General features: G+C 42.7%; 1 protein-coding gene across 1 annotated transcript in view; it reads left to right on the top strand.

Moving 5' to 3' along the window:
* TCHP (trichoplein keratin filament binding) overlaps positions 1-25,328 on the top strand; it is a 37,846-nt gene extending 12,518 nt beyond the window's left edge. Inside the window, exons 7-13 of the mRNA XM_068271473.1 lie at positions 136-248; positions 1,128-1,194; positions 3,912-4,084; positions 8,659-8,740; positions 19,040-19,225; positions 21,320-21,463; positions 25,105-25,328. Of these exons, the coding sequence (XP_068127574.1) occupies positions 136-248; positions 1,128-1,194; positions 3,912-4,084; positions 8,659-8,740; positions 19,040-19,225; positions 21,320-21,463; positions 25,105-25,137 (798 nt within the window). The 3' untranslated portion in view covers positions 25,138-25,328. The remainder of the gene's footprint in view (positions 1-135; positions 249-1,127; positions 1,195-3,911; positions 4,085-8,658; positions 8,741-19,039; positions 19,226-21,319; positions 21,464-25,104) is intronic.
* The last annotated feature ends 1,936 nt before the right edge of the window (positions 25,329-27,264 follow it).

Here is a 27,264-nt window from a genome sequence, read left to right as displayed (position 1 = left end):
TCAGGTCTGGTCCGGATCCGGTGCGGTCCGGACATCCGTTCCGGTTTTTAAAAAACCGCAAGTGTGGACGGGGCCTAACACAGTACTATACTGTTACAGGTATAACTGTGGTGTTTTTCTGCTATGTTTATGCAGGCTGAGAGGCTGAAGAAGGAACAAGAGGACTTACTACGCCAGCAGTGGGAAGTAGAAGAGCTGCAGGAAGAGAGGAGGAAGATTGAGGAAAGACAGAAAAAAGCAGAGCTTGGGTATGAAGATAATGAAAGTAGATGTATGCTAGATGTATGATGTATGCTGTGTATTCCTTCCAATACCTTATACAAGCTTTGACTTTACCAGCAACCTGTAAAGAACTCTGGAGCAATGTACAGACACCTCCAGGTGTAAATTGTGTAAAATAAATATCGCAGAAGAGTGCCAATAATTATCAGCTGCAAGTGACAATCACCATGTTTATAAAGTGCAGATCCGCAATGATGGGATGTCACTTTATGGATTGTCTAATAGTGTTTATCAGCTAATTTTTTCCAGCATTCCCAATTCATCTGTCTGACCGATTTTGGCTGGAAATCGATCAAAAGATTGATCGCTGATCGGACGGCCGTTTTGTGGCAACGATTTTCTTTTAGTTCCATACAATTATTAAACTGGAAGTTCGATCAGCCCATAAAATTGAGTAATTTATGGGATCCCCTACAGTAGGTGTTATTAATCTGACAGGTTTTGGTGTAGTACACCTCCTCATGGGGGATTCTTGGGGTGTTCTTAATTTTCAAAAGCATTTACTGACAACAAACAAACAAAGTTGCTCTGTCCAAATACTGTGCAAGCAGGTAAGGGGGCCAGCCAGCATCTTTATATACATCTTTTCTAGGCGATGCTTTTGTAAAGAATAAAGGAAATACTGAGAATCCCCTATGAGGAGATGGACTAGTTCAAAACATTTAACATCTGTCAAATTTCTTCTACCTACTGCATTAACCGTGTGACAAAATGTCGAAAGGAAATTTATAATTCTCTTTGTGGTCCTTGTTTGCCTATCTTTAAAAAAATATGAGAGCTGTGGGATGACTGAAATGAATATTTTTAGTTCAATAAATGTGATGTCATGTGATACTTTTTCTTAGGCATTTCCTGAGTCGGCAGTATACAGCTCAGATGAAGAGGCGAGCTCAAATGGTGCAAGAAGAACTGGTAAGATATGTGCATTGTGTGTCTCAGTTGTCTCTCTGTGTTTAAGTTGTACAGGGAGAGATTTTACAATTTGGAAGAGCCAACTGAAGTTAGAGGCATATGGAGGCTGCCATACTTATTTCCTCTTAAGTGTTACTAGTTACCTGGCAGCCCTGCTGATCCTTTGCTAATGCTTTTAGCCGCAGACCCTGAACAAGCATGCAGCTGATCAGGTGTTTCTGACATTATTGTCAGATCTGATAGGATTAGCTGCATGCCTGTTTCTGGTGTGGTTCAGATGCTGCTGATGTTGGAATGATCAGCAGGGCTGCCAGGCAACTGGTATTGTTTAAAAGGAAATACATATGGCAGCCTCCATATCCCTCTCACTTCAGTTGTCTTTTAAGGCTCCTTTCACACGGCACCAGTTGCACTCCATTGCAACAGACAATATTATTGCATCCCAACACAATGCAATTCTATTTATAGTATACTGTACAGCTATGGTATATTTACATCCACTCATCACTGGTGCAGCATGTTCCATTGGCGTAACATGCAGCGTGCGTGTTTATAGTGGCAGTAAAGCATATTTTGAATGTACTGTATGCTTCACTGTATGCATTGCATTGCACTTATAATGTAAAATGCGACTTTTGGCACTGTCACAACAAGATCACAATGTGCATAGTGTGAAAGGAGCCTTAGAGACAGACCAGTATTTCTGGCAGCATTCAGAACACTCTGCAGCTAGGTTACTATCAGTATCGGCACACAGTACCAGCTTTTATGGTACACACTGCATGTAGCATGCCAGTATCTTAAAATGGAGTTGGTATTTTGCATTAGATTGTATACTCAGTTTCCCAGATTTTTCTTCATTTGTTCCCCCTCCCACTGCATAAGGCCTATAGAGTACATCTAAGATAATCAAAGAAAAAAGTTCTTATTTATGGTTCTCTTAAATGTTCCCCCAAATTACAGTCACATGTTGGGTGTGTATACTTTCCTCTTGCCTCTCCCAAATGACAGTACAATTTATGGATAACAATTTCAGGGCATAATAAAAACAAATACTTGTAACAATCTGCTACTCTAATTCAGCCTTGCCATACGAAAAGTAATACTTTCTTATTTCTGTATAAGGGCCCGTTTCCACTATAGCGTTCCGAAATCGCCGGCGAATCACCGCAGGCAAATCGCATGCGGGTGCGATTCCGCATGCGTTTTTTGCCGCGATTTCGCATGCGATTTCGCATAGGTAAGGCTGTATGCGATTTTAACCATGTCACTGCCTGTGTGAATTAACATGGGTACCTATGCGAAATCGCATGCGAAATCGCGGCAAAAAACGCATGGGGAAAACGCATGCGATTTCCCTATTAAATACATTGCGTGCGATTCGCCTGCATTCCACACGCAGGCGAATTCTGAGGCCCCTACCCTGCAGATTTTTTCTGCACAGAAAAACGTGCGGGGAAACGCACAAGTGGAAACAGTCCCATCCACTTGTACTGACTGTGCGAATCCGCATGCGTTGCCCGCATGCGGATTCGCGATAGTGGAAACGGGCCCTAAGAGGTAGACATCATTGGTCAGAGATCCATTGTAATGCTCCATATTATCTTAAAGAAATTACTTATCTTACCTATCCTGTTGTTTATAGTGTACACTGTCAGGTATAGGAGAAATGTGATATTGAAAAAAGAAAATATTTCTGCTGGTTTCCATCTTTACTGTTTGTCTGTGATGCCAAAAGTGACATCACCTCTGCCCTTTTTCTTCTTCTTTTTTAACCCAGCTTAGTGTTAATTTTCACCTGCAACAACAGGCTTGCACCACTGTGTAAACTTCTCAAAGGGAAAGGTGGATTCACTTACCTTCTGGTCTTAGTGACCTTATCTTATCTGAAATAGGAAGCGGTGTTAAGGCGTGTATACACGCTGGACAGTCAAAACAATATCATATCATATCAGTCTGACAAAAGCTTGTACTCTCGTGCAACTGTCGTCAGAACGATCGACCCATAGTTTGAAAAAGTCCAGCGTGTGCACGCGCCTTTACTTTCATGCTGAGATAAGCTTGTTACTGTAGCTAAAAAAAACCTTCCACAATCCCGCAGGCATTGCACAGATCATGCAGTTAGACAAAGGCACCCACAACAGGTCAGAAGAAAAAAAACATTTGGGGACATACAGGGGCCTATTTTTTTTTTTTAACTAAAAAAGGGGGTAACATATTTTTGGGGCACTATCTTTTTTTTGGCATTTGTTGTTACTGCCCCCTTTAAACAGCCAGGACACTATCTGCATGAAGTCAGCACTGTGAGCTCCATTAAAGAACAGTTAATGATAGAAATTATGAGCTGCAGAAAAGGTGTCAGCACTAAGTAAATGTTTGATGATGCTGATAATAACACATACAATCTATGCTGTATTGCTTAGTTTTTGTGCGGATCAGCTGATTTCGGCGAGCGGCTCTGAGAGCCGAGCTCCGAAACTGGGCGCCCCATAGCAGCAATGCTATGCTGTGCAGGGCGCGTAGCAGTAATTCTGGGCTCTGGCAGTTGCAACAACTCGGAGGGGGAATAGTATTTAACGCCGGCTGAAAGTTTAGTGGCAGCGGTGAGAGCTGACAGTCAGCTCTCACCGCGCCGAACTGAGCGGCGCCGAAATAATATGCACCCGTTTTTGTGTTATATGATGACTGTTATATATGAATCTGCTATAACACTATAGGCAATGGATATGAAGATCCTTGCAGCCCTCATCAGTAAGGAGGATGAAGACCAGCGTCTCCGTTCAGCTAGAAGGGAGCAAGCTGCGGCTGATGCTGCATGGATGAAGCGAGTCATTGAGGAGCAGCTTCACTTAGAGAGACAGCGGGAGGCAGAGATCGATACAATGTTCAGGTAACTTCACTTTAATAGTTCCTTCCAAATTCAATTGTACAAAAAAATCTTTGGTTTTTTTCCTATGTATAAGTATTTCCGTGTACACAAGCAGAGAAGGTAGGCCCCTTTCGCATGGGAGGGTGAAGGAGGTGAATTCCCCGCCTGTCAGCTGCTCTCCTGCACCAGCCAGGCACCAGTGCTAGACAGGTGGTTCCCTCATGAAGTCACATCTTAGTGTGGCCGCAGCCATGCTCAAATGCGACATGTCGCTTTCCTCTGTCACCCTGTAACACCACTGCGTGTCATGGTGTTACTACCACTGCAAATCAGCTGAATTTAAATTGCATCCGAATTGCAGTGACGGGCGCTGGCAGGGGACTGAACTGCTCTGCAAGAGCGCAGTTCAGCCTCCCGTCTGAAAGAGGCCTTATTTCCTTCTCAATTGGTGGTCCTTATCCCCTCCGTCAGTTTGTTAATTGTAATACCCAGTACCTGATGTACTGTATATACTCTATTATAAGTCTAGAAATTTAGGTCTAATTCACTTCATTAAAGTATAGGGGTCGTCTTATACACGAATCATGGGGCAACACTGAGTAACACTGAGTAATGTGTGTACTAATAGTGACATTCCCATTTGCAGCTATTTACCCTGTGGTAAGAGATACTTTGAGGAAAGGAAATGCCAAGAAAACACAGGTCTGAAAGTCCTGGCCACAACAATTAACAAGGAAAGGGGCAGCAGGGAAATACTGGGCTGCATAAAAGGGAGTGAATAATTGCAGCATTTGGGGGCCTGGATGAGGTATTGGCTGCACTAAAGGGACAGGAGGGGTTAATGGCTGCAATAGTGTATGCAGTGCAGTTATTAACCCCTCCTGGGCCCCAACTGCAGCCATTAACTTTGCTGGGTAGACTTATACTTAAGTCAATAAAAAAATCCAGCTTAAGAGGGTTGAATATTGGAGTCGATTTATAGACAAGATCGACTTGTATTTGAGTATATACGGTATGTCATTTCGTGCCCTGCATGTAGGGTACAATTTGTTGGGTGTATCATAAGACGCCAACGCATTGCTGAACATTATTGCGGCCCTTCTCATACTACTGACAATAGTTAAAATGCTGCCAAACATTTTCTTGAAGTGCATAAAGAGGACATGAGCAGTTTCACCTTTAAGGGGACTGGAAAAAAAGTACTCTGTTAGAAGAGGAAATAATTAACATAATTTGCTACTATGTGAAGCGAAATGGATTTTTAATCTGGGCACGAGAGTGCTGGATGGCTTTGAACACAAGATGGGATCTTAATCTTTTATATATCGGTTCTGTTCGTCTAGAGTGAGCCATGACTAAAGACCGCGGGTCTGAAACGCATCAGCCATTGTATGTGTCTTTTTGGATGTGCCAATAAAGTATCTGGATTTTATCTACTTGCAGTGTGCTGTTGGCTCTTGATCATCCTGCTGAATTATAGTTACAGTGGATTATTGAATAAAGTAATTTAGTTGAAAAGAAGTTATTATTGTCAGTGAATATGTAAAGCAAACCTAAACTTTTGTACGGATAACAGAGAAGGGAAATCTTGCGCTTCTGGGCAAAAGGACTTGATTTCACACAGTTGGCAGCTCCTTCATGCCTGGCTGAAAGGCATTCTTGTATGAAAACAGAAAAAATGGGAAAACGGAGGAGCGCTCCATAGTGTAAAAACAGGTTAGGTTAAAATGCGCATAAAACAATTGCACTTACTAGAGAGTAGATGCACACAAGCATATCAAATGAGGGTGAGGCCCTGTTCCTGGGACCCTGGGGCTCCGCCTTCTACGTCCTCTGTGGCCTGCGGGGCTCGTTGTCTTGGTGGAAAGGACAGGAGGTGGCTAGCCCAGGGAACTTGTGCGTGCTGGCAGCGTCACAACGCGACCTGATGAAGGCTAGATTTACCGAAACGCGTTGTGACACTGCCAGCACGCACAAGTTCCCTGGGCTAGCCACCCCCCATCCTTTCCACCAAGACAACGACCCCCGCAGGCCACGGAGGATGTAGAATGCGGTGTCCCAGGAACAGGGCCTCGCCCACATTTGATATGCTTGCATGCATCTACTCTCTAGTAAGTGCAATTGTTTTATGCGCATTTTAACCTAATAAATCTGTTTTTACACTATGGAGCGCTCCTCTGTTTTCCCATTTTTTTCTAAACTTTTGTACGCCTGAGTAGATCCCTGGGCTACCTTTCACACAACTAGTTTGTTTTCACATGTATAAGACTGATCAATATTTACATGAAGGCCCAGACGTTCACTGACTGATAAAACAATTGTTGATGGTTCATTTTTGATTGTTGAAAAGTGATTGGCTTGTGTGTGCCAGCATTGAATTACCTGCTTTTGGTTTTATGCTCTCCATACCTGGCCAAACTGTTAATGAGCTTTGATCATGCTGAACCAGAAAACATTTAAGCTATGTTCACACTTGTAAACCCGGAAACAGCCCACACATTTTCTTCCAGATTCCTGAAAAAAGGTAAAGATTGTCCAGCGTTCTTATTTCAAGGTGTGATGATCACATCCTGAAACCAGCCCTAGCGCTGAAATAATGACTAGATGTGTGACATGCATGACTAGCTGTGACATTCTCTGTCTGTATAATAGTTATTACGACCGCTCAGTCTAATTATATACTAATCCTCTCAAGGTGCTCTACTCTGTACTTACTGCTAAAAATAGCTCTGACATGTATCACAGATTAATGTTCAAGTGCCGCTGATGGTCATGTTGGTATATATTTATCTTTTTATTGTGAGTATGCATCATACTGTAAAATGTAAAGGAGTGAATGATGAAATGTCTGCCTTTTTTGCACCATAAACCCCAATGTTAAGGGCTATGCCTAATGTGCATCTATAAAGTCCAAAGCCTGCCTGCAGTAATTTCTTGTATATATTAAAGGGCAACTGAAGTGAGATGGATACGGAGGCTGCCATATTTATTTCCTCTTAAACAATACCAGTTGCCTGGCTGCCCTACTGATCTTTTTGCCTTTAGCAGTTTCTGAATAACGCCAGAAACAAGCATGCAGCTAATCTTGTCAGATTTGACAATAATGTCAGAAACACCTGATCTGCTGCATGCTTGTTTAGGGTTTTTACTTAAAGTATTGGAGAAAGAGGATCAGCAGGGCTGCCAGGCAACTGGTATTGCCTAAAAAGAAATAAATATGGCAGCCTCCATATTCCTTTCTCTTCAGTTGCCCTTTATGGGGAAATTATTTACAAGATTTGTTTAGCCTAGGGTCATTGGTTTACTTTGAATCGATGTTGGCCAAATGGGCCATTAAAGGAAGATGCATAGTAATAAGTGAAGTATGAAGTGACAGGGAAGATAGGGGGAAATTTTATTAAAGGAGAGGGAACATGTAACAAGCACATATTAAATATATCTCCTTCAAAATATTTACACCTTGTTGCTTTGCAGCCTGTAATGAAAACACGCATCCCGTACAAATCCATTTGTATTTACTGAATACAACATAAAACAGCCAAATGAAAGATTTAGTAGCAAGAGTTAAAAACAAGATAGAAATGAAAAAAACAAATCGCTGAAATTGATTAAGGATTATTACCCCCTTGCCAGACCCTTGTGGCTTAGCTACAGCTTTACATACTTCTCTACCAAATTAGCACATCTAGACTCTGCAGTATTTGCTGCAGATACCCTGTATCTGATGCAGAAAACACCCTGCATCAGAGTGCTACTCCTCCATACTTCATTGTAGGTATGATGTTCTTTGGATAGTAATCTGTATTGGCTTTCTGCCAGATATTTGGTGTTGAGGCTATATAGTTAGATGTTGGCCTTATCTGCCTGTAGCCTACTTGGCCTGGAAAACCCTTTGGTGACAATCAATCAAGACTTTATGTAGTTTACTAAAGAGTATTTAGGTTTTTTTTTGTTACAACCCTCTCATACAAACCACATTTATGAAGCACTTGTAATATTGTGACACATGTACACAATGGCAACACTTTCCCACAAATTCCTGTAACAAAACTGTCCTTTTAAATCCATATGCATTAGGTAAATTTCCATTCACACGCCAGATGAAACTTGGTAGAGGTGGCCGATGACGACCGCCTCTGCCAAGAATTTGGCATGTGTACAGCAGCATCCGACCTCACTCGACCAGCGTTCAGCCCCCCCCCCCCCCCACACACATACTCCCACACCTCTGTCAGCCTTACACCCCCCGCATAGCAACAGACCTCGTCACTAGCCTGCAGGCTAGGGGCCCATCTGTTAGCCTTGGCCCTACGATGTTTACTGGGGGATCGGGTACAGATCGCCCCCAGCCAACATTGAACTTGTTTGTGTACGAACCTTAAAAGCTGTTGTAAATAACTGATATTCAAACATAAGCCTTGATTTCTGCATGTCATCTAATACTCATGGCACTTTGGCTTACAATCAAGTCACATGCTTAGACTTGTGGCTTCAGAGTGCCTTCTGCTTTGCATACATATTATTACACAATACCTTGCTTATGCTTTTAATATCTAGGTCTGCTTTTGTTTGATAATATACTTTTTGCTTTTCAGAGAAGAAGCCAGACAAGTATGGGAAAAAAGAGAGGCTGAATGGGAGAGAGAGCGCAATGCACGCAACCGCCTGATGAAAGAGGTAGACGAGCTGGGATTTTATGTTCTCTACTGCGGATTACAGAGCTTATTTGCCGAAGGTGTTCTGACACACTCATTATTCCACTTATGTTCTGAGCATTTCTTCCCAGTTTTTCAAGCTAATTATAATGATGTGGTACCTTGTAAATTTTCCTTTAGTTACTGCTAGCACAATGAGACCAGTATTGTATAACTTTCAGGACTGGAGACTGGTAGAACTACCTCAATTTGGTCCTGTTGCAAAAGTAATTATAGAGCCCTGTGGTTCTTCAATCTCTATTTCAAAGACTGTCCTATACTAAAACCAGGCTATTCTAACAGAATGACTTACTGCATTCATAGCATTTGAGCTATAAACAAGCCTAATTAAGACAGAAGGCATTTTACAATTATTCAGGTTTGGGAGCAAGAAGGTACTCGTTATACATCACTTCTGCTCAGTGAGTGAATATGTAAATTATTCCTTTTTTTCCCAGCCAATCCAAACCTACATCAAGAGGCAGAGCTGGATTATCCGGTATATACAATGAATAGGGAGCGCTGGGTATGTAAAAAATATATATACCATTTATTTCTTAAAAAACAAGAAACATAAAATTGTTGCACATGTACGTTACTCACACCTGCATTCCACATACACACTTGAGTATACTGGTTCCTCAAATTATTAAATTGCCTAAAAAGTCTAAATGCACAAAAATGTTGCAAAAAATAGTATAAATATTAGTGCTTTTTATATAAAAGAATTCCTAATAAAAAGTCTCCATAGGTTTGAGCAGCTTGCCACCTTGTTCGCAATAATATTCACAATAGTATAGCTGTAGGACCAAAAAATACAGTGATCACATTAACTCGTTTGCTGCTATGTCTAGTATACAGGGGAATAGCTCACCCTCCTATGGGTCGTGGTAGACAAGTCCTGTGGGTCCGCTTTCAGGTCCTCCGTTGTAGTTCTATTATTAGCTCCAGCGTGTGTCTCCCCTGTGCGCTCGTAGCCAACTCACAGCCAACCGCACAGCGCTGGTCTCCAAGGGAAGCCGCTAGCGTGATCCGATCAAGCCCTTCCGATCAGATGGTGGAGGAGCGCGACGTCACTTCCGTCCGCGTTCCAGCTAAATCTTCAATCCACTTCCTTGCGTTCCAGTAATAAAGATCTGCCGCTATTTGTACTTATGCGGCAGTTTGGATGCTTATAGTGGAAAAAATCTTGTATCCAGAGGGATAAATGGGGCGCCCCACACCTCAAAGAACAAAACAACAGATTGACATGTTTCAACAGAAAAATCGTCTGTCTTCCTCAGAATCACTAGATTGTTGCTGGTCGGACATCTTTTATAGTCTTTTGACCCGTGCTCCTCCCATCCATCACAGGGTAGATTTCTTAAGGTGGTATTATCACAGCAGCACTCTATTTATCAATTATATCACTCTCCATTATCTATAGGCTCTCTTATTGCCAATAAAATAACTCAGCAAACAAGTTGGAATAGATGAAAAATTTTCAAAATCCTATCCTATACATGTGACTACCAACCTCCTATAGGAACCAGCATATCTCCAATGGAACCAGGATACTCTTACACCCACATCCCTCACAATTATATGTATATAATATTAGCCCCAATAAATAAATACAGAATGCCTTTACTGTACAAACTCTACTCCCCCAAAGTATATGATATTAGTTATAGAACCCAAAAAGTTTCATCTCTTCATTAAGACCCTTTGGGGACATGGTGTCCAGATCAAATATCCATTTGCTCTCCCTTCTCGACATCTTAGCTATATAATTACCTCCTCTCTTATCCCTCTGTACTATCTCTATCCCATAACAAACCACATCCCAAATCCTACAATTATGGTATAGCTTGAAATGTTTAGATAATGGGTGTTCTTCCCATCCCTTAGTTATATTGTTGAGATGTTCCCCGATACGGCTATTAAGGGTTCTCTTCGTTCGACCTACATATTTCTTCCCACAGGGGCATGTCAGGCAATAAATCACGCCCTTCGTATCGCAGGTAATGAGATCTCTAATTTTATAACTCTCATCAGCCCCTTGTACTGTAGTAACTTTACCATACCCCCTAGTCTTCCTACAATTCTGGCACTTCCCACATCTAACAAAACCCCCCTCCCCCACCCCCGTACCACCCATAGATTTTCTATTCATTTCACCAGCAGCCATCGCAACCTTAAGGCCTATATTATCACATTTTCTGTAAATAATAGATGGATGAACCGGGAGTAGCTGGTTGAGGAGCCTGTCCTCCCTAAGTGTGGGCCAGTGTTTATTGATAATATTATTGATCTGCTTACTCTGCGCCCCATACTTCAAATTTAATTTTAGGGAATGGTCCACCTCCCCTCCAGCCCTCCCTCCACTTTTTTTTCATTAATAACACATCTCGTTCCAACAAATCAACTTCTCTTCTAGCTACCTCTATACTTTCCTCATTATAACCTTTATCTTTAAATTTCGAGGTCAGGGTTACTACCTCTTTTTGATATTTGTTATCCTCCGTACAGTTTCTTTTTAATCTGTTTGCCCCGACCAATAAACTTAATAAATTTGAGACATATGTAGATATAAAAAAATACACCAGGAAACTTTGTCTTAAAAAATATTTTCACAAGAACCCCTCAATCCCCAAACCGACAAAATCATATTTCCAACATACTACTTTGAAAAATCCCTCGAAATTCTTTCCCGCCAACGAAATGAGCAAAGAAATGCACATTTTCGAGCGAAATGTAGAGAAAGATGTAAGGAAATTAAAATGTTTGTCTGGATATAGAGATAATCTGACTCAGGCCGAAAGGAAAGCCCTCCAGGATTTGCAACAAAATAAAGATATTATAATCCGCCCAGCGGATAAGGGAGGGGGGATTGTTGTTCAAAATACAACAGATTATAAACAGGAAGCCTATAGATTGCTTAATGATGAGAATACATATAGGATGCTGAGAAGTGATCCAGGAGTTTTGTATGGGAAAGAGCTAGAACTATTGGTGAAAAAAGCTTATCAAGAAGGCATCTTAAGTAAAAAAGAAAAAGAATTCTTGGAAGTCGCATATCCAAGAACCGCTATCTTCTACCATCTACCTAAGGTTCATAAGTGCATGGTGAGTCCTCCGGGAAGGCCGATTATATCTGGCATTGGTTCCCTTACCTCGAATTTATCGAGGTATGTGGACACATTCCTCCAGAAGTATGTGAGGACTACACCGGCATTCTTGGAGGACTCGAGACATGCACTGAACATTCTGAAAGAAATACAGTGGGAGGAGGGTTGGTTCCTTGCAACACTAGATGTGAGCTCCTTGTATACGAGTATACGGCATGAGGATGGGCTAGAAGCAGTGGACCAATTTTTAGGGGAGGATGATACTATGAGGGCAGAACAGTCCACCTTCATCCTCGATGCCATTAGGTTCATCCTGACTCATAACCACTTCCAGTACGAGGGGGAGTTCTTCCTGCAGACGAGTGGGACGGCGATGGGGACGAGGTTCGCGCCGGGTTATGCTAATCTCTTCATGGCCCATTGGGAACGGTCCCATGTTTACGGGCGTGGGGGGCCCGGCGCGGACCTCGTCCTCTGGAAAAGGTTTATTGACGACGTCCTGCTCGTCTGGAGGGGCACTGAATGCTCCCTGATTGCATTTATAAATAGTCTGAACACTAATAATGTGAATCTAAAATTTACATCCACAGTAAGCCAGGAGATCATCAATTTTTTGGATTTGAGTATTTACATAGAAGGCGGCATAATTAAAACATGTACCTATGTGAAACCAACTGATGTAAATGGGTACATTCTTGCTACTAGTTGCCATCTACCCTCTTGGCTTAATAATATCCCCAAGGGACAGTTTATTAGATTAAAAAGAAACTGTACGGAGGATAACAAATATCAAAAAGAGGTAGTAACCCTGACCTCGAAATTTAAAGATAAAGGTTATAATGAGGAAAGTATAGAGGTAGCTAGAAGAGAAGTTGATTTGTTGGAACGAGATGTGTTATTAATGAAAAAAAGTGGAGGGAGGGCTGGAGGGGAGGTGGACCATTCCCTAAAATTAAATTTGAAGTATGGGGCGCAGAGTAAGCAGATCAATAATATTATCAATAAACACTGGCCCACACTTAGGGAGGACAGGCTCCTCAACCAGCTACTCCCGGTTCATCCATCTATTATTTACAGAAAATGTGATAATATAGGCCTTAAGGTTGCGATGGCTGCTGGTGAAATGAATAGAAAATCTATGGGTGGTACGGGGGTGGGGGAGGGGGGTTTTGTTAGATGTGGGAGGTGCCAGAATTGTAGGAAGACTAGGGGGTATGGTAAAGTTACTACAGTACAAGGGGCTGATGAGAGTTATAAAATTAGAGATCTCATTACCTGCGATACGAAGGGCGTGATTTATTGCCTGACATGCCCCTGTGGGAAGAAATATGTAGGTCGAACGAAGAGAACCCTTAATAGCCGTATCGGGGAACATCTCAACAATATAACTAAGGGATGGGAAGAACACCCATTATCTAAACATTTCAAGCTATACCATAATTGTAGGATTTGGGATGTGGTTTATTATGGGATAGAGATAGTACAGAGGGATAAGAGAGGAGGTAATTATATAGCTAAGATGTCGAGAAGGGAGAGCAAATGGATATTTGATCTGGACACCATGTCCCCAAAGGGTCTTAATGAAGAGATGGAACTTTTTGGGTTCTATAACTAATATCATATACTTTGGGGGAGTAGAGTTTGTACAGTAAAGGCATTCTGTATTTATTTATTGGGGCTAATATTATATACATATAATTGTAAAGGGATGTGGGTGTAAGAGTATCCTGGTTCCATTGGAGATATGCTGGTTCCTATAGGAGGTTGGTAGTCACATGTATAGGATAGGATTTTGAAAATTTTTCATCTATTCCAACTTGTTTGCTGAGTTATTTTATTGGCAATAAGAGAGCCTATAGATAATGGAGAGTGATATAATTGATAAATAGAGTGCTGCTGTGATAATACCACCTTAAGAAATCTACCCTGTGATGGATGGGAGGAGCACGGGTCAAAAGACTATAAAAGATGTCCGACCAGCAACAATCTAGTGATTCTGAGGAAGACAGACGATTTTTCTGTTGAAACATGTCAATCTGTTGTTTTGTTCTTTGAGGTGTGGGGCGCCCCATTTATCCCTCTGGATACAAGATTTTTTCCACTATAAGCATCCAAACTGCCGCATAAGTACAAATAGCGGCAGATCTTTATTACTGGAACGCAAGGAAGTGGATTGAAGATTTAGCTGGAACGCGGACGGAAGTGACGTCACGCTCCTCCACCATCTGATCGGAAGGGCTTGATCGGATCACGCTAGCGGCTTCCCTTGGAGACCAGCGCTGTGCGGTTGGCTGTGAGTTGGCTACGAGCGCACAGGGGAGACACACGCTGGAGCTAATAATAGAACTACAACGGAGGACCTGAAAGCGGACCCACAGGACTTGTCTACCACGACCCATAGGAGGGTGAGCTATTCCCCTGTATACTAGACATAGCAGCAAACGAGTTAATGTGATCACTGTATTTTTTGGTCCTACAGCTATACTATTGTGAATATTATTGCGAACACCGGTGGCAAGCTGCTCAAACCTATGGAGACTTTTTATTAGGAATTCTTTTATATAAAAAGCACTAATATTTATACTATTTTTTGCAACTTTTTTGTGCATTTAGACTTTTTAGGCAATTTAATAATTTGAGGAACCAGTATACTCAAGTGTGTATGTGGAATGCAGGTGTGAGTAACGTACATGTGCAACAATTTTATGTTTCTTGTTTTTTAAGAAATAAATGGTATATATATTTTTTACATACCCAGCGCTCCCTATTCATTGTATATATCTGACCAGTTTGTAGGTGGGAGAGAAGGGGTATCCCACTAGATAAGGAAGCAGCGGGTGGAAGTTATAAGTCCATTGTGTTTGGGTCAATGTGAGGTGTGTCACCAGAACCCCCAAAATTTTTCTAAAGTAAAGTTATTGTATTAGCAGCGCCCCTTGGTGTGTCTATTAAGAGCTGGATTAGCCACCAGGCAACAGAGGCAGTTGCTTTGATCTAGTGAAAGGTCAGGGGCCCGGCAGCCCCAATAAAGATTTATTGCCCCTGTTGATGTAACTCTTTATGGTCCGTTAAAAACAGTCTTCAGTAATGCTCTCTGTAACATAGATAATAAAACAAATACAGACAGTGTCCTCCTGGATCTCTCCCCCCCCCCTTAGTTTAGCTGTCAGACACAGGCTGGGGTCTGGAATGATTAATGTTATTTGTGTGATCTCTGTCCAGCTTTCTCCACTAATAAAAAATGTTTTGAAAACAGCAGAAGCTGCTTGTTAGCCAGGGCTATGGAAAACGCATATGCGATTCTGCCTAGTGTGTTCCTACCCTTAGTTTTATCATCCAAGTTATACCTGAGCGCGGCCACAGCCATGCTCAGACGTGAATCATGTTAGTTTGACACGCCTTGGCATTACCCAGCAGCAAAAAAGATGCAATTTGCAGAGTGTGAGCAGAGGGGAGCAAAGTATCTAATACAGGGGGGAAGGGGGTGATTAAGGGCTGGTCTGGTGTCTGCTGTATTCAGATTTGTTGTTGTAAGGCAATGTGAAACACTCGGCTAGCTGATACAAGTGCAATTAGAGGGCAGGCAAGCTGGTAAATATACACAGCATGATGCAGAGCTTGCCTGCAGGGTCTGTGGGCAAATATCTGTCTGGACTCTGCCCATTGTTATAATGACTGCTTGTGTGGATAAGGTGTTAAACAAGTTGACGTTTTTGACAGTCCCTAGACTCCAGGAGGAGTCCTATTACAGGCAAGTCCTATTACAGGAGTCCTATTACAGGCAAGTAGCCCCTGTGTGATGTGGGACTGCAATACAGATAAGCTCTCTGCTCCATCTCAGGCTATTCTCAATTTCTCTCCACTACTCTCTCTGTGCTAGTGTATGCTAAAATCACAATAGCAATTGCTAGCAATTTGCGAGTGCAATTTTGTGAAGCGATTTTTGAATAAATTGCTCCAAAAAATGCTACATGCAGCATGTTTGCGATTTTAAAAAAAATGTACAAGTCTGCTGTGGGAACACTCTCATAGGGTAACATTAGCCAAGCGCTTTTCAAATCGCTCTTGGTGTGCACCAGCCCTCCCTCATTCACCTTTGTTTCCCTCTTCCCCTAGTGCTGGGTGTCTGTGTCTTCTTGTGTCATACAAGAAAGCTAAATAAAAGTGCAATTCTGGTGAGGCAAATACCTTCTTCCCTCTCTTTCAGCTTTTCTCTCCTCACCGTTTCTCCCCTTCTCTGCATAAGGGCTCAGACACACTACAAGCACTTTTCTGAGCGATTTTACCGCATTTGCGATTTTACCATGATTTTAATGTAAGTCAATTTGAGCTTTTTAAAAAGCTCTCAGAAAGCTCTGATGGCTAAAAGCGCTCAGAAAATCGCTTGTAGTATGACTGAGCCCTTAGTATTTGTACGCTGCTGGTGAGTTGGGCGCCGGGAGCACCGAATGACGGCTCTTCCTGCTGCCACTAAACTCCCCGGCGGCGTTAAATAATATTCCCCCTCCAAGTCATCGCAACTCTGAGAGAGGTGTAATTTGGGGTACGGCGAATTTCCCTTATGCGCCCTGCGTATTATTGCTGCTATGGGGCTCCTGGTTTGGGTAACTGGTGCTGAGCGCCGTGCACCAAAACCACCTGCTTTGCCTTCTTTCTCCTCTCTCCAGTCTTATTAGAAACCATAATCTAAAGCTGGCCATACATGCATCAATTGTTACAGGCAGATTCTTTCACTATGATCGAATCATAATGGCTTTTCCACCTGTCAGTACTGAGTGTGGATGTGGCCTATAGGGTTTCATACTATAGTAAAGTGGGTTGTGTGCAGGCAGTGATGCACTGCCACTGACCACCAAAAAGGCATGGATGTTGAGGGAAGGGGAGAGTTAAAACAGTGATGGAAGTAGGGGTACCGAAAACTTCGGAAATTAGCATTAGCGAGGCAGGGATCATGGTGCCAGGAGGGAGGTCAGTAAAGATGTGTTTACCTGACTGTGGGAGATGGTGGTCTGGTAAAGGGGGAGGGGATATCCGAGATGGAAGAGGGGCCAGTGTTCTCCCCAGGCTCTTTTAGCCGGTTGTTCCACCCAGCTAGTTTTGGTGAGCACCCGGCTGTCATCGGCTTGCCTCCTCCTATGCTATAAGCATAGTTGCTCACAGAAGCACCGGCCCTGCATTCTCTTATTTCGCCCCACCTGGCTGCTTTTTCATGCCACCTGGCTGGAAAAAAAATCTGGGGAGAACACTGGGGGCATATTTGAGGGATTAGTCGAGATGGTCGCGAAGGGGAGGACATAAGTGGGAAGGGGGGGGGAGGAATGAGCCTTGGGGAATTGTAGTGGCCATACATCGGTTGACATCTGGCTACCTATACTGCGGAGTAACAGCTGGCTATATATACTGGTGTTTTCTGCTAATATGGTGCTAATAAAGCCACAGCTATAATTGCAAAATCCAGGTAGACCCAGCTATCCTTTCTTTGCGTTTGACTGTTTCACACCCTTGCTGGATCCAGGTGTTTGCTGGTTGACTCCCTGCTGCCCATTCATATACAGTTGAGCCTGGGGACTACTGCTTTTGTATCTATATATACTGGGGGGTCATCTGGCTACCGATAGTGGGGGGGTCACTTGGCTACCTATACTGGGGGAACATCTGACTACCTTTACTGGGGGGTTGTCTGGCTACTACCTATAGTAAGGAGACCTCCAACTACCCATACTGCAGGAACATCTGGTCACCTTTACTGGGGGGGGGGGGGGGGGCATGCTTTCAACAGGGCAGCTGAGGAGAGGGGCCCCAAACTTATTGCTCTGCTTGGGGCCCTGTGTGGTCTTAATCCGTCTCTGTCAAGAGGCGCTGATGCATAGTATGCCTAATCATTTTAGAGCCGAACTCCTTCAACTTGCCTATGACTGTTTCAGGCCTAAACTGGCCTTCATCAGTGCAACCATGGCTCTATGGGTAGGACTTGAGAAATAGTTGTACAGAATACCCGGTTTCTGCAACCTTAAAAAAGTTACTTCAGTAGGGAAAAAGCCTATGGATGGCCCAGAGGCTTCCCCGGTCTCCCTACGTCCCTCCTGCGCTGTGCAGGGACCTTTTGAACAATCTTTAACATGAAAGTCGACGCTTGCTCAAGGTTGCACTGCCCTCCATGTACAAGCGCGCTCATGTATGGCTTTTTTCTTTGTGCATGAGCGGGTGCATGCTACTGTGCAAGCCTGAACACACGGCGCTCATACACAGAGGGGAGTGCGGCCGCGAAGATGAAGAGGGTCCCAGCAGGCAGGGAACTGACTTAAGTATGTACATTTTTTTTTAGTTTCAGGTTTACTTAGTCATGGCAAACTAAAACCACTTTTGTAAAGGACTTAAGATATTTTAAGGAAATTAGCCAGATGTTATTGCTAAATCAATATGCGTCCAGACTGTACTGAAGGCAATACAGCAGTTACATGGACCTCAGTGGCTGCAATAAAGCTATATATGGAGAAAGCAGTTAATAATAGTGCAGCCAAAAATGGGCACCCGCTATGGGACCTTCAGCTACAAATGGCTATTGGTAGCCGAAATTCTCATAACGGCTGCCTCGGCTGAGTATCTGGCACATTTTGGGGGTTATCAGTTGTGGGGAGGGGGGGTTGTATTAGTTGCCCGGGGGGGGGGAGGAGGATTATTAGTTGCCCGTGGGGGGAGGGTTCTTTGTAGAGTGGAGAGAGGTTAGGTCATTTTGACATATTGGCAAATATTAGAATATATTATTTACTGGTAAATTTACTGATATTCTACTACCGCAATTACATTTACATTTTTTTTATCCGTTTAGCGGGCAGCGTTTTCAAATGTGTGCATATATGTATGTTTGATTAAAATCTGCTGAAGCGGTTGTAGAGGATCATCTCAGCTAAGAACCTGGCATCTATACAGAAGCCCCCTGAAGTTATCTAAAGAGCTAGCATGCCAGATCTTTAGCAACACTGACCCACAAGCTATTGTCCACCCACCCCACCTGCCAGAAACTGCTCTGTTGTCCTCCAGCTTCTTCCTACCCTCTATAGCAAGACTCATCATAGTTTCATAGTCTCTAGGTACTTGTGCATGTGCTTGAGGCTTAACTGCCGTGGGACTCGTCATTTCAATGGTTTTCCTCTGTTTTCTTTTTTTTGTAGGTTCTAGCTGGAAGACAGATGCAGATTCAGCAGCGAATTGAACATAACAAAAAGGCTCAGAGAGAATCTTTACAGTCTCGTGAAGAACTCATCCGAGAACTGGAAGAAGTCAAACAGCATACATCTAGAGAGAAGAAAGAGGAGGAGGCGCAGAAGACCGCACGTAAGCTGGAGCTGGAGACGCAGGTAACTCCATAGTGCAAGTCTTTTCCCTTCTTGTTCACCACCACCACCGCTCTGGTCACTTCTAGGTGAGACTTGCAATCCAAGTAGTTCCATATATGGATAATTTTTCAGTGTGAGTAGAAGGCGGTGGAAGATCTGTCTATTCCTCACCAAACCTGCATCTGGATACCTAATATGTAGCTAGATTTTCTCAAAGAATACAGGAGGCAAATATAATAAAATCAGCCCCTGGAAGCCTATGTGTCCGTCGCCGCAGCTCTGCTGTCAGCCACTGTCCTGTGGTCCCCTCCATAGCGTCCGTCTAATTGACCAGGTCGGCGGCCTCTATGTGCGCAGTCATGCTCCCGTGGTCAGGAGTGTTCTGCACAGCTGCAGAAGTACTGCGTCTGCACGGAACACTCCTAGCCATGTTGGCCACTTCGGAGGGAACCTTAGGACACTGGCTGAGAGCGGAGCTGTAGCCAGGGACACATAAAAAGGAAGCCCCAAGTAAGTAAATCTGAATTTGTTATTTGCCTCATGCATCCTTTAACCACCCTGGCGTTCTGATTAAATCGCCAGGGTGGCTGCGGGAGGGTTTTTTTTAAATAAAAAAAAAACTATTTCATGCAGCCAACTGAAAGTTGGCTGCATGAAAGCCCACTAGAGGGCGCTCCGGAGGCGATCTTCCGATCGCCTCCGGCGCCCAGAATAAACAAGGAAGGCCGCAATGAGCGGCAGCCGACAGCCGTCAGCCGACGTCGTGACGTCAGCCGCCTCCGATCCAGCCCTTAGCGCTGGCCGGAACTTTTTGTTCCGGCTACGCTGGGCTCAGGCGGCTGGGGGGACCCTCTTTCGCCGCTGCTCGCGGCGAATCGCCGCAGAGCGGCGGCGATCAGGCAGCACACGCGGCTGGCAAAGTGCCGGCTGCGTGTGCTGCTTTTTATTTCATCAAAATCGGCCCAGCAGGGCCTGAGCGGCAGCCGCTGGCGGTGTTGGACGAGCTGAGCTCGTCCAGACCGCTCAGCTGGTTAAAGGACAATTATTGTGAACATTTGTAAAATTTAAAGGGAACACAGAAACACGTACTTACCTGAGGAAAGGGAAGCCTCTGGCTCCTAATGAGACTTCCCTTACTGGCCTCTGGTCCCCTGTTGCCAATTGCAAAAGCTCCTCCTCTGGCACGAGTGCGGCCGTGCCTGCCCAATAGTCACAGGTTTGCTTGTAAGAAACACTATTTTAAGCATCACACAACCTTTCCAGCCTTTTCTTGCCGCACTCAAACTTTTACAAACTACATTGTTGACATTAAATTCTGCAAGGGCAAGCATTTTTCATAAAACAATAGCATTGCTCTGTTTCAACATTTGATATATTGGTTTTTACAGTAATTTATTTTTGGAAAAATACAGGTTTTCTATATTCTGTTTTTATTTACAATTTAAATAGCATCCCAAGGTTTTTGGAAATGGGGTAATACTCTTAAAGGAAACCTAAACCGAAAAAAAGAGTTTCACTTACCTGGGGCTTCTACCAGCCCCCCTGCAGCCATCCTGTGCCCTCGTAATCACTCACTGCTTCTCCGGTCCCCTGCCTCCAGCTAGTTTCATTTTTGCAGACTCAAAGTCGGCGGGCTGCCACGCGTACATTTGCAAGCATTCCCGCTGGTACAGAAAGCTATCACGGACATTAACACATACATTTTTATGCGTTAGAGGCGCAACGCATAAAAATGTATGTGTTAATGTCCGCAGTGGCTTTCTGCACCAGCGGGAATGCGTGCAAATGAACACGTGGCAGCAAAAACTAAACTAGCTGGCGGCAGGGGACCAGAGCAGCAGTGAGTGACTACAAGGGCACAGGATGGCTGCATGGGGCTGGTAGAAGCCCCAGGTAAGTGAATTTAAAAAAAAATAAATTTCGGTTTAGGTTTCCTTTAAGCCTGATACACCACCTCAATGTAGTAGGAGAAACAGATTTTGAATACTATGAAGCGATAGTGTAGGTAAGCTCTGGCTAATCAAAATTGGATGTGTGTATGCCCCTGTATAGTTTTAACCAGAATCTAAACTAAATATTTTACTCCTATGTAACATCCTGTTGGTTGTTTCCTAGATTTCTGAGCGGCATCTAAGAGAGAGAGAGGAGAGGATACGCCTAGAGGTGGAGGAAAGGGAAGAGAAATTGGCAGAAGAGCAGGAAGATGAATTGGTGGAAGAGGAGGCAGAAATCATGACACAGAGGGGTTATCAGAAAAAGGTAACTGCTTCTTCAGTAATTGTATTCTATACATTACATTTACAATGTTTTAACCAGCATACACAACTAGTTATGGATTTCAGTTGGCTCTCTTATAAGGGCCCAATTAACTTTTTCCCGGGTTTAGGAGATAATTTTCATATTCTCTTTTTCAGCGTTTTACAATTGAAAAAGTACCCAAAAGTTGAAGAAAATGTAATTTCAAAATTATATTAAGTATTTTCTTACTTGCTGGAGGCTTAAAAGGCATTTTATAACACGGTGTGAAAATATCACCTAGGAGAAAACTCAAGAGAAAACGTGAATTGCATATGGGCCAATATGTTTTTGAAAAAACATAAGTGATAAAATAGAAAGTGACTAACAATGTAGAATGATTTCTTCGCATGTACAATTAGTGCTTGTAGTTCACAGCTAATAGCATTTGTATAATTGTAGCTTTCATTGGTTAAAGGATACCAGAACCCAAAGGCTCTGGTAAAATGAAACCTGCAATGGGTAGGGAGAGAAAATAAGATACTTACTGCTTCCGTCATTTCCCGCAGTCAGCCACCAGTCTTCTCCTATTCCTCCGTATCCTGGTGACTTGGCTGACCTTTAACCTGGATAATATTCACTTCTGCCCAGCACATAATGATGGGCAGAGGTACGCACACACCCCCCACCTCCTCTGTCCTAGCGTCTGCGCTTCACTGAAAAGCAAGCGTCAGACGCTAAGTGATTACAATCTGACGCTTGCTTTTCAGTGTTTACCAGAGCCTTTGGGTTCTGGTATCCTTTAAAGTGTAACAGAGACAATTAACAATAAAAGTTTGATACATACCTGGGGCTTCCTCCAGCCCCATGCGTAGGGATCGCTTCCACGCTGCCGTGGGTGACCGGAGAGATACGTAGAGGGCGCACTTCTCCTGCGTAGACTGACCGCGACTGGCTGAAGTTACAGGTCCCGATACCGGAGCTGGAGAAGGCTGAGGACGGCGGTGTGGGAGCGATCAATGCACATGGGGCTGGAGGAAACACCAGGTATGTATCAAACTTTTATTGTTAATCGTCTCTTACCTGTCACAAACCTGTCATATAGAAACTGCGTGTCCAAAGTATCTGTAGTTCCTGAGATATTTGTATTTATGGCTCTTTTATAGCTTCTGTAGTGGTGAGCTATAGGTTCAGTCTTCTACATCTATCAAGCCTGTCTCTGTTGTTTGCTCCTTAGAGATCTGTACACAAAATGAGTAAATGGGAATAATCGGAAACTCCAAAAGCACTTTTGCACCAAGCGGACCACATTCAGAAGGCTCCAGGTTTCTAACTCCTTCTCAGCTAGCCCTAAATGACTGTTATTTTACAGTACATTTAGGATAGAGATAAGAATAGGATCTTTTTTCAGTTGATTCTGGTGCAGAAAGGCATTTATGTTACAACACTATGCTCACATTCTTTGTGAACAGTGGCGTAGCAATAGGAGGTGCAGAGGTAGCGACCACACCGGGTCCCTGGACCAAAGCGGCCCTCCTTCCTCCAGCTTATTAGCTTTTTATTTTTTTGCTATGCTGGAAATGAACACCTTTATATGTGCATTTGCACAGTAGTAATCCTTAAAGGGACTCCGAGCAGTACAGAAACTATGGAAAGTTGCATACCATTTTGAAGCTCTCTTTCTCCTCTTTCCAACGATATATAAACCGCCGCCCTACGCCTTTTAGTTTTCGCTTTTTTCACGATTGAATTTGTGGCAAATGCGATTTCGATCGTGAAAATAACGAAAACTAAAAGGCGTAGGGCGGCGGTTTAGGTATTGTTGGAAAGAGGAGAAAGAGAGCTTCAAAATGGTATGCATAGTTACTTGTATTACACAGGACGACTTTTCCCCAAAGTCCGCAGCTGAATGGAGCTGCTGACACTGGTGAAAGTGTCATCCTGTGTAATACATTTGGCGCGACTTCGATCGTGAAAATAGCAAAAAAAAAACCTATAGGGTAGCGGTTTATATATTGTTGGAAAGAGGAGAAAGAGAGCTTCAAAATGGTATGCATCTTTCCATAGTTTCTGCACGGTTCGGAGTCCCTTTAACCTTAGAAGAATAAATCCCTACATATTCACTATAGCCGATTGATTACTCATGTCTATCTCTAAAACTACAAATTATCTTGATATGCAGTTTCACAGATGGAAACTTGATTAGCGTCTGTATCATATACTATTGGCATGACGATATTGTAAATCCATAGTAGTAAACATTTTCTTTTATCTTTTGAAATCTGCCAAAATTCAGAAATAACAAAATGAGTTCTGAGAAGCCCAGCAAGAATGAGTGGCTACACAATTACATGAGCAAGTGTCGGAGTTATATGAACCAATGAATTTTCAGAATCCTAACCGTCTTCTATTATTGCTGGAGATAGTATTCATACTGTATATACAGCTGGAAGCACAGCACCACCTAGTGACAGAAGTAGATAATCAAAGGCCATTCACACTGAAATGGGAGCCAGGTTTCATGTAGTGTAATGTAGAATCCAGCTGTGCCAGTTATGAATGAGGCCTACTTCGCAGGAGTGCTGAATTTCTTCAAGGCCCATATTCAATTCAAATTTTTCTGCTGTTTTCTCCTAGATAATTTTTCATCTTCTCTTTAAAGGAAACCTGTAATGTGGATTAAAAAAAATTCACTTACCTGGAGCTTTTGCCAGCTCCCTGCAGCCTCCTTGTGCCTGCGCCATCTCAGAACGATCCTTCGGTCCCCCGCCGCAGCACAGTTTTGTTACTGCCAACTTGCAAGTCAATGGCCACTGCGCCTGCATGGCCCTGGCCACACTAGTCCTTGTTTATGCTCCCATCGCCGAGAGGAAACCTCACACTGCACCTGCACAGGACGCTCCTGGTGAGGAGAACGAGGACGCACATAGTGCAGTCACCACAACTTGCAGTAATGAGACTGAGCTGTGATGGGCAACCAGAAGATTGTTCAGAGACGGCAGGCACAGGGAGACTGCAGGGGGCTGGCAGAAGCCCGAGGTTAGTGAAACACTTAACATCCAGATTACAAGTTTCCTTTTAAAATAGCTTTTTTTGCATCGCAATTCAACAAATACCAAAAGTAGTAGAAAAAGTACTGTCAAAATGATTATGTATTATCTTGCTTGCTGGGAGTTTAAAAAGCATTTAAATTGACAAGGTGTGAAAATATCAACTTAGAGAAAAAGTGAATTATGGGCCCAAGTAGATTAGTTTGTGTTTTTCAGCACTCCAGACACCCATTAGCACCGACAATCCAATGGGTTTGTTTGCATCTAATAAGTTTCCACTTTCACATTTAAAAAAAACAACAGCTAGTGTATTTTTTGACTGCACACATATTAAAACCTATGAACATGCATGTTATGTGTCAGAAGATGTGTGGGGAAAAATGTACAGTGCAGATTAACGGCAATGTGAATGAACCCTTAAAATGTGTTTGCTAATGTCCTTTTAACATTTTATTTAATTTCTTTTTACTATTTTATCCCTTTTGTACTAAAGTGGTTGCCAAGGTTTCTGCACATTATCAGCATTTTAGCTATAAAACAGTCTACTTATGTGGCCAATCAGCAGTACTATGATACAATCAGCAGTACTATGATACATTTCCTCTTTTTTTCCAGATATTTGGCCACCCCAGGTCTGCCTGGTCCTGATGCGGTGGTAAGGTAGACTGACACATCCACATGTACAAGCAGCTGCTTTGGCCTCACTGACTTGAACTTTGTACCAGGAAGAATATTTCATGTTTCTAGCATTCCACACTGTAAATACTTTGATGTAACTGTAAATAGGTTTTTAATGTGTGCGTGTGAAAAATAAAATACAGTATTTTATGAGTTGTAAATATTCTTGTACTTTGTTACTCTAGTCACGCATCATTTCCACTATTCTTTGGTGAATTTGAAAGTGAAGCTGGCAGTGGTTTTAGGGAAGCTAAAAGACTGCAAGATGTGCAAGCATTGTGAGATGCAGGATGTTTAAAATGATCCTTGTAGCAGTCCCCTTGCAATCTTCTGTCTGTTTAATCCACAGTATGAGGTTAGCGCCTGTATTTTGGAAGCACCTGCTATAAAGCAATTAAAGGAATACTATCGATTCACATTTTTTTCAATTGACACAGGAATTGTTTGGGAAGCGCTGCTAAGTACTGGTGTATACATTTTAGTAGCAACTTCATTGTTTACTGTTAGCAAAATACTTTCAAACTTTACTGACGCCAAAATTGATGGCTGACTGAGCTATGAGGAGAGGGGAAATTCCCCTCACACTTATGTGTAACTCTGTGTGTGACAGAGAGAGAGAGAGAGCTCCCAACAGCTGCAGCTCCTGTGTTTCTGACTGAAGTGTCTGAAGAAAGCAGAGGAAATATAACTAATTGTCACAGCTTTTTCATACTGTTTTTGCTTTCAGAGTTTGATATATTTGATATTTGCTTTCTGTAGTCTGATATGCAACTCTGGCTGTGCATTGAAGCAGACACCCCTTCTGCAATTGATTTGTTCCAATATAACTAAATCCTACCCTCAAATTATAGCTTTTGCCTCTGATATTTAACATGAAAAGTAGGAAAATTTTTACACAGCTACTTAGACATTATTTGCACGCTGTCATTTTAGAACACTTGTATCGATAGTATTCCTTTAACAGTTTAAAGACAAACTGTAACCAATGATTAAACTTCATCCCAATCAGTAGCTTATGCCCCGTTCCCATGAAAATCTTTTCCTTTTCTCAAATAGATTGGGGGGGGGGGGGGGGTCTGTATGGTGGATATTGTGGTGAAACCCCTCCCACTGTGATGTCAGAACCTAGGTCTTGACATCACGTTGTGGGAGCCTCATTGCATTGTGGGAAATAAGGGCTGTTTTAAACTGCCAAGGAACCAGTATCTCCCTCTGTACATATGTACAGTATATCTATATTAAAAAAAAAAAAAAAAAAGGGTGGGAGAGACAGCCACAGTGGGACACATGGGGGAGACGGGAGGAAACATAGGGGTGACAGGAGGACACATGGGAGAAACAGGAGGACACCATTTGGGGGAGGTCATGTGCAAGACGATCCTGAAATATGGACACACCTGGTTTAGTTTTTTTTTTCCTCTGGTTTTTGCCCTCTAAACCTATGTGCGTCTTATATTCCGGAGCATCTTATACCGCGAAAAATACAGTATTCTTGCTTACACTGCTGCATATCGCGCTTACGCTGCTGTATACATTATGTTATATTTTCTCTTAAGTCCTGTATGTGCCAAATCTAATTCCAGGCACGACCCAGTTGTGCGTAGCCAATAAAAATATTAATTCTTTTATATAAACTGGGAAAACAAAATATTGTCCATATATGGGAATCTGTATTTTCATATAAAAATGCATTTCAGGTTTACATATTCTTCAAACAATTACAGCATAAAAAGTACAAAGCATAGGAGGGTCACATAAAGACAATTTATTGCACACCTATAAGTTGAAAATCAAAATCTAAAGATAAAATTCACAATTGTACAGAAGTGTACATTAATAAACAATGTATACAATATTCAAAAGGCTTAATAATACCACATAAATACAGGTTCCATAGGCATTTCGCCTTTTCCTAAGCCATGAAACCTATTAAGAGTCTTAGAAAGTTTCTGGTTTGTCTTTATTTGATTAACTGCTTAATGCGTTGGTCTTATCACAAGTAGCTAATTAAGCCCTGACGTCTAAAAAAATTAAATTCATAATTAGACCAACTGGACACTCCCAACGCTTTTGGCACTAAAGGTAATATTAACAACT

This window comes from Hyperolius riggenbachi, chromosome 1, assembly GCF_040937935.1.
Source record: "Hyperolius riggenbachi isolate aHypRig1 chromosome 1, aHypRig1.pri, whole genome shotgun sequence".
In the NCBI taxonomy this organism is placed as follows: Eukaryota; Metazoa; Chordata; class Amphibia; order Anura; family Hyperoliidae; genus Hyperolius; species Hyperolius riggenbachi.
Note: the sequence above shows the minus strand (reverse complement) of the source record. Positions and strands in the feature narration are given on the sequence as shown.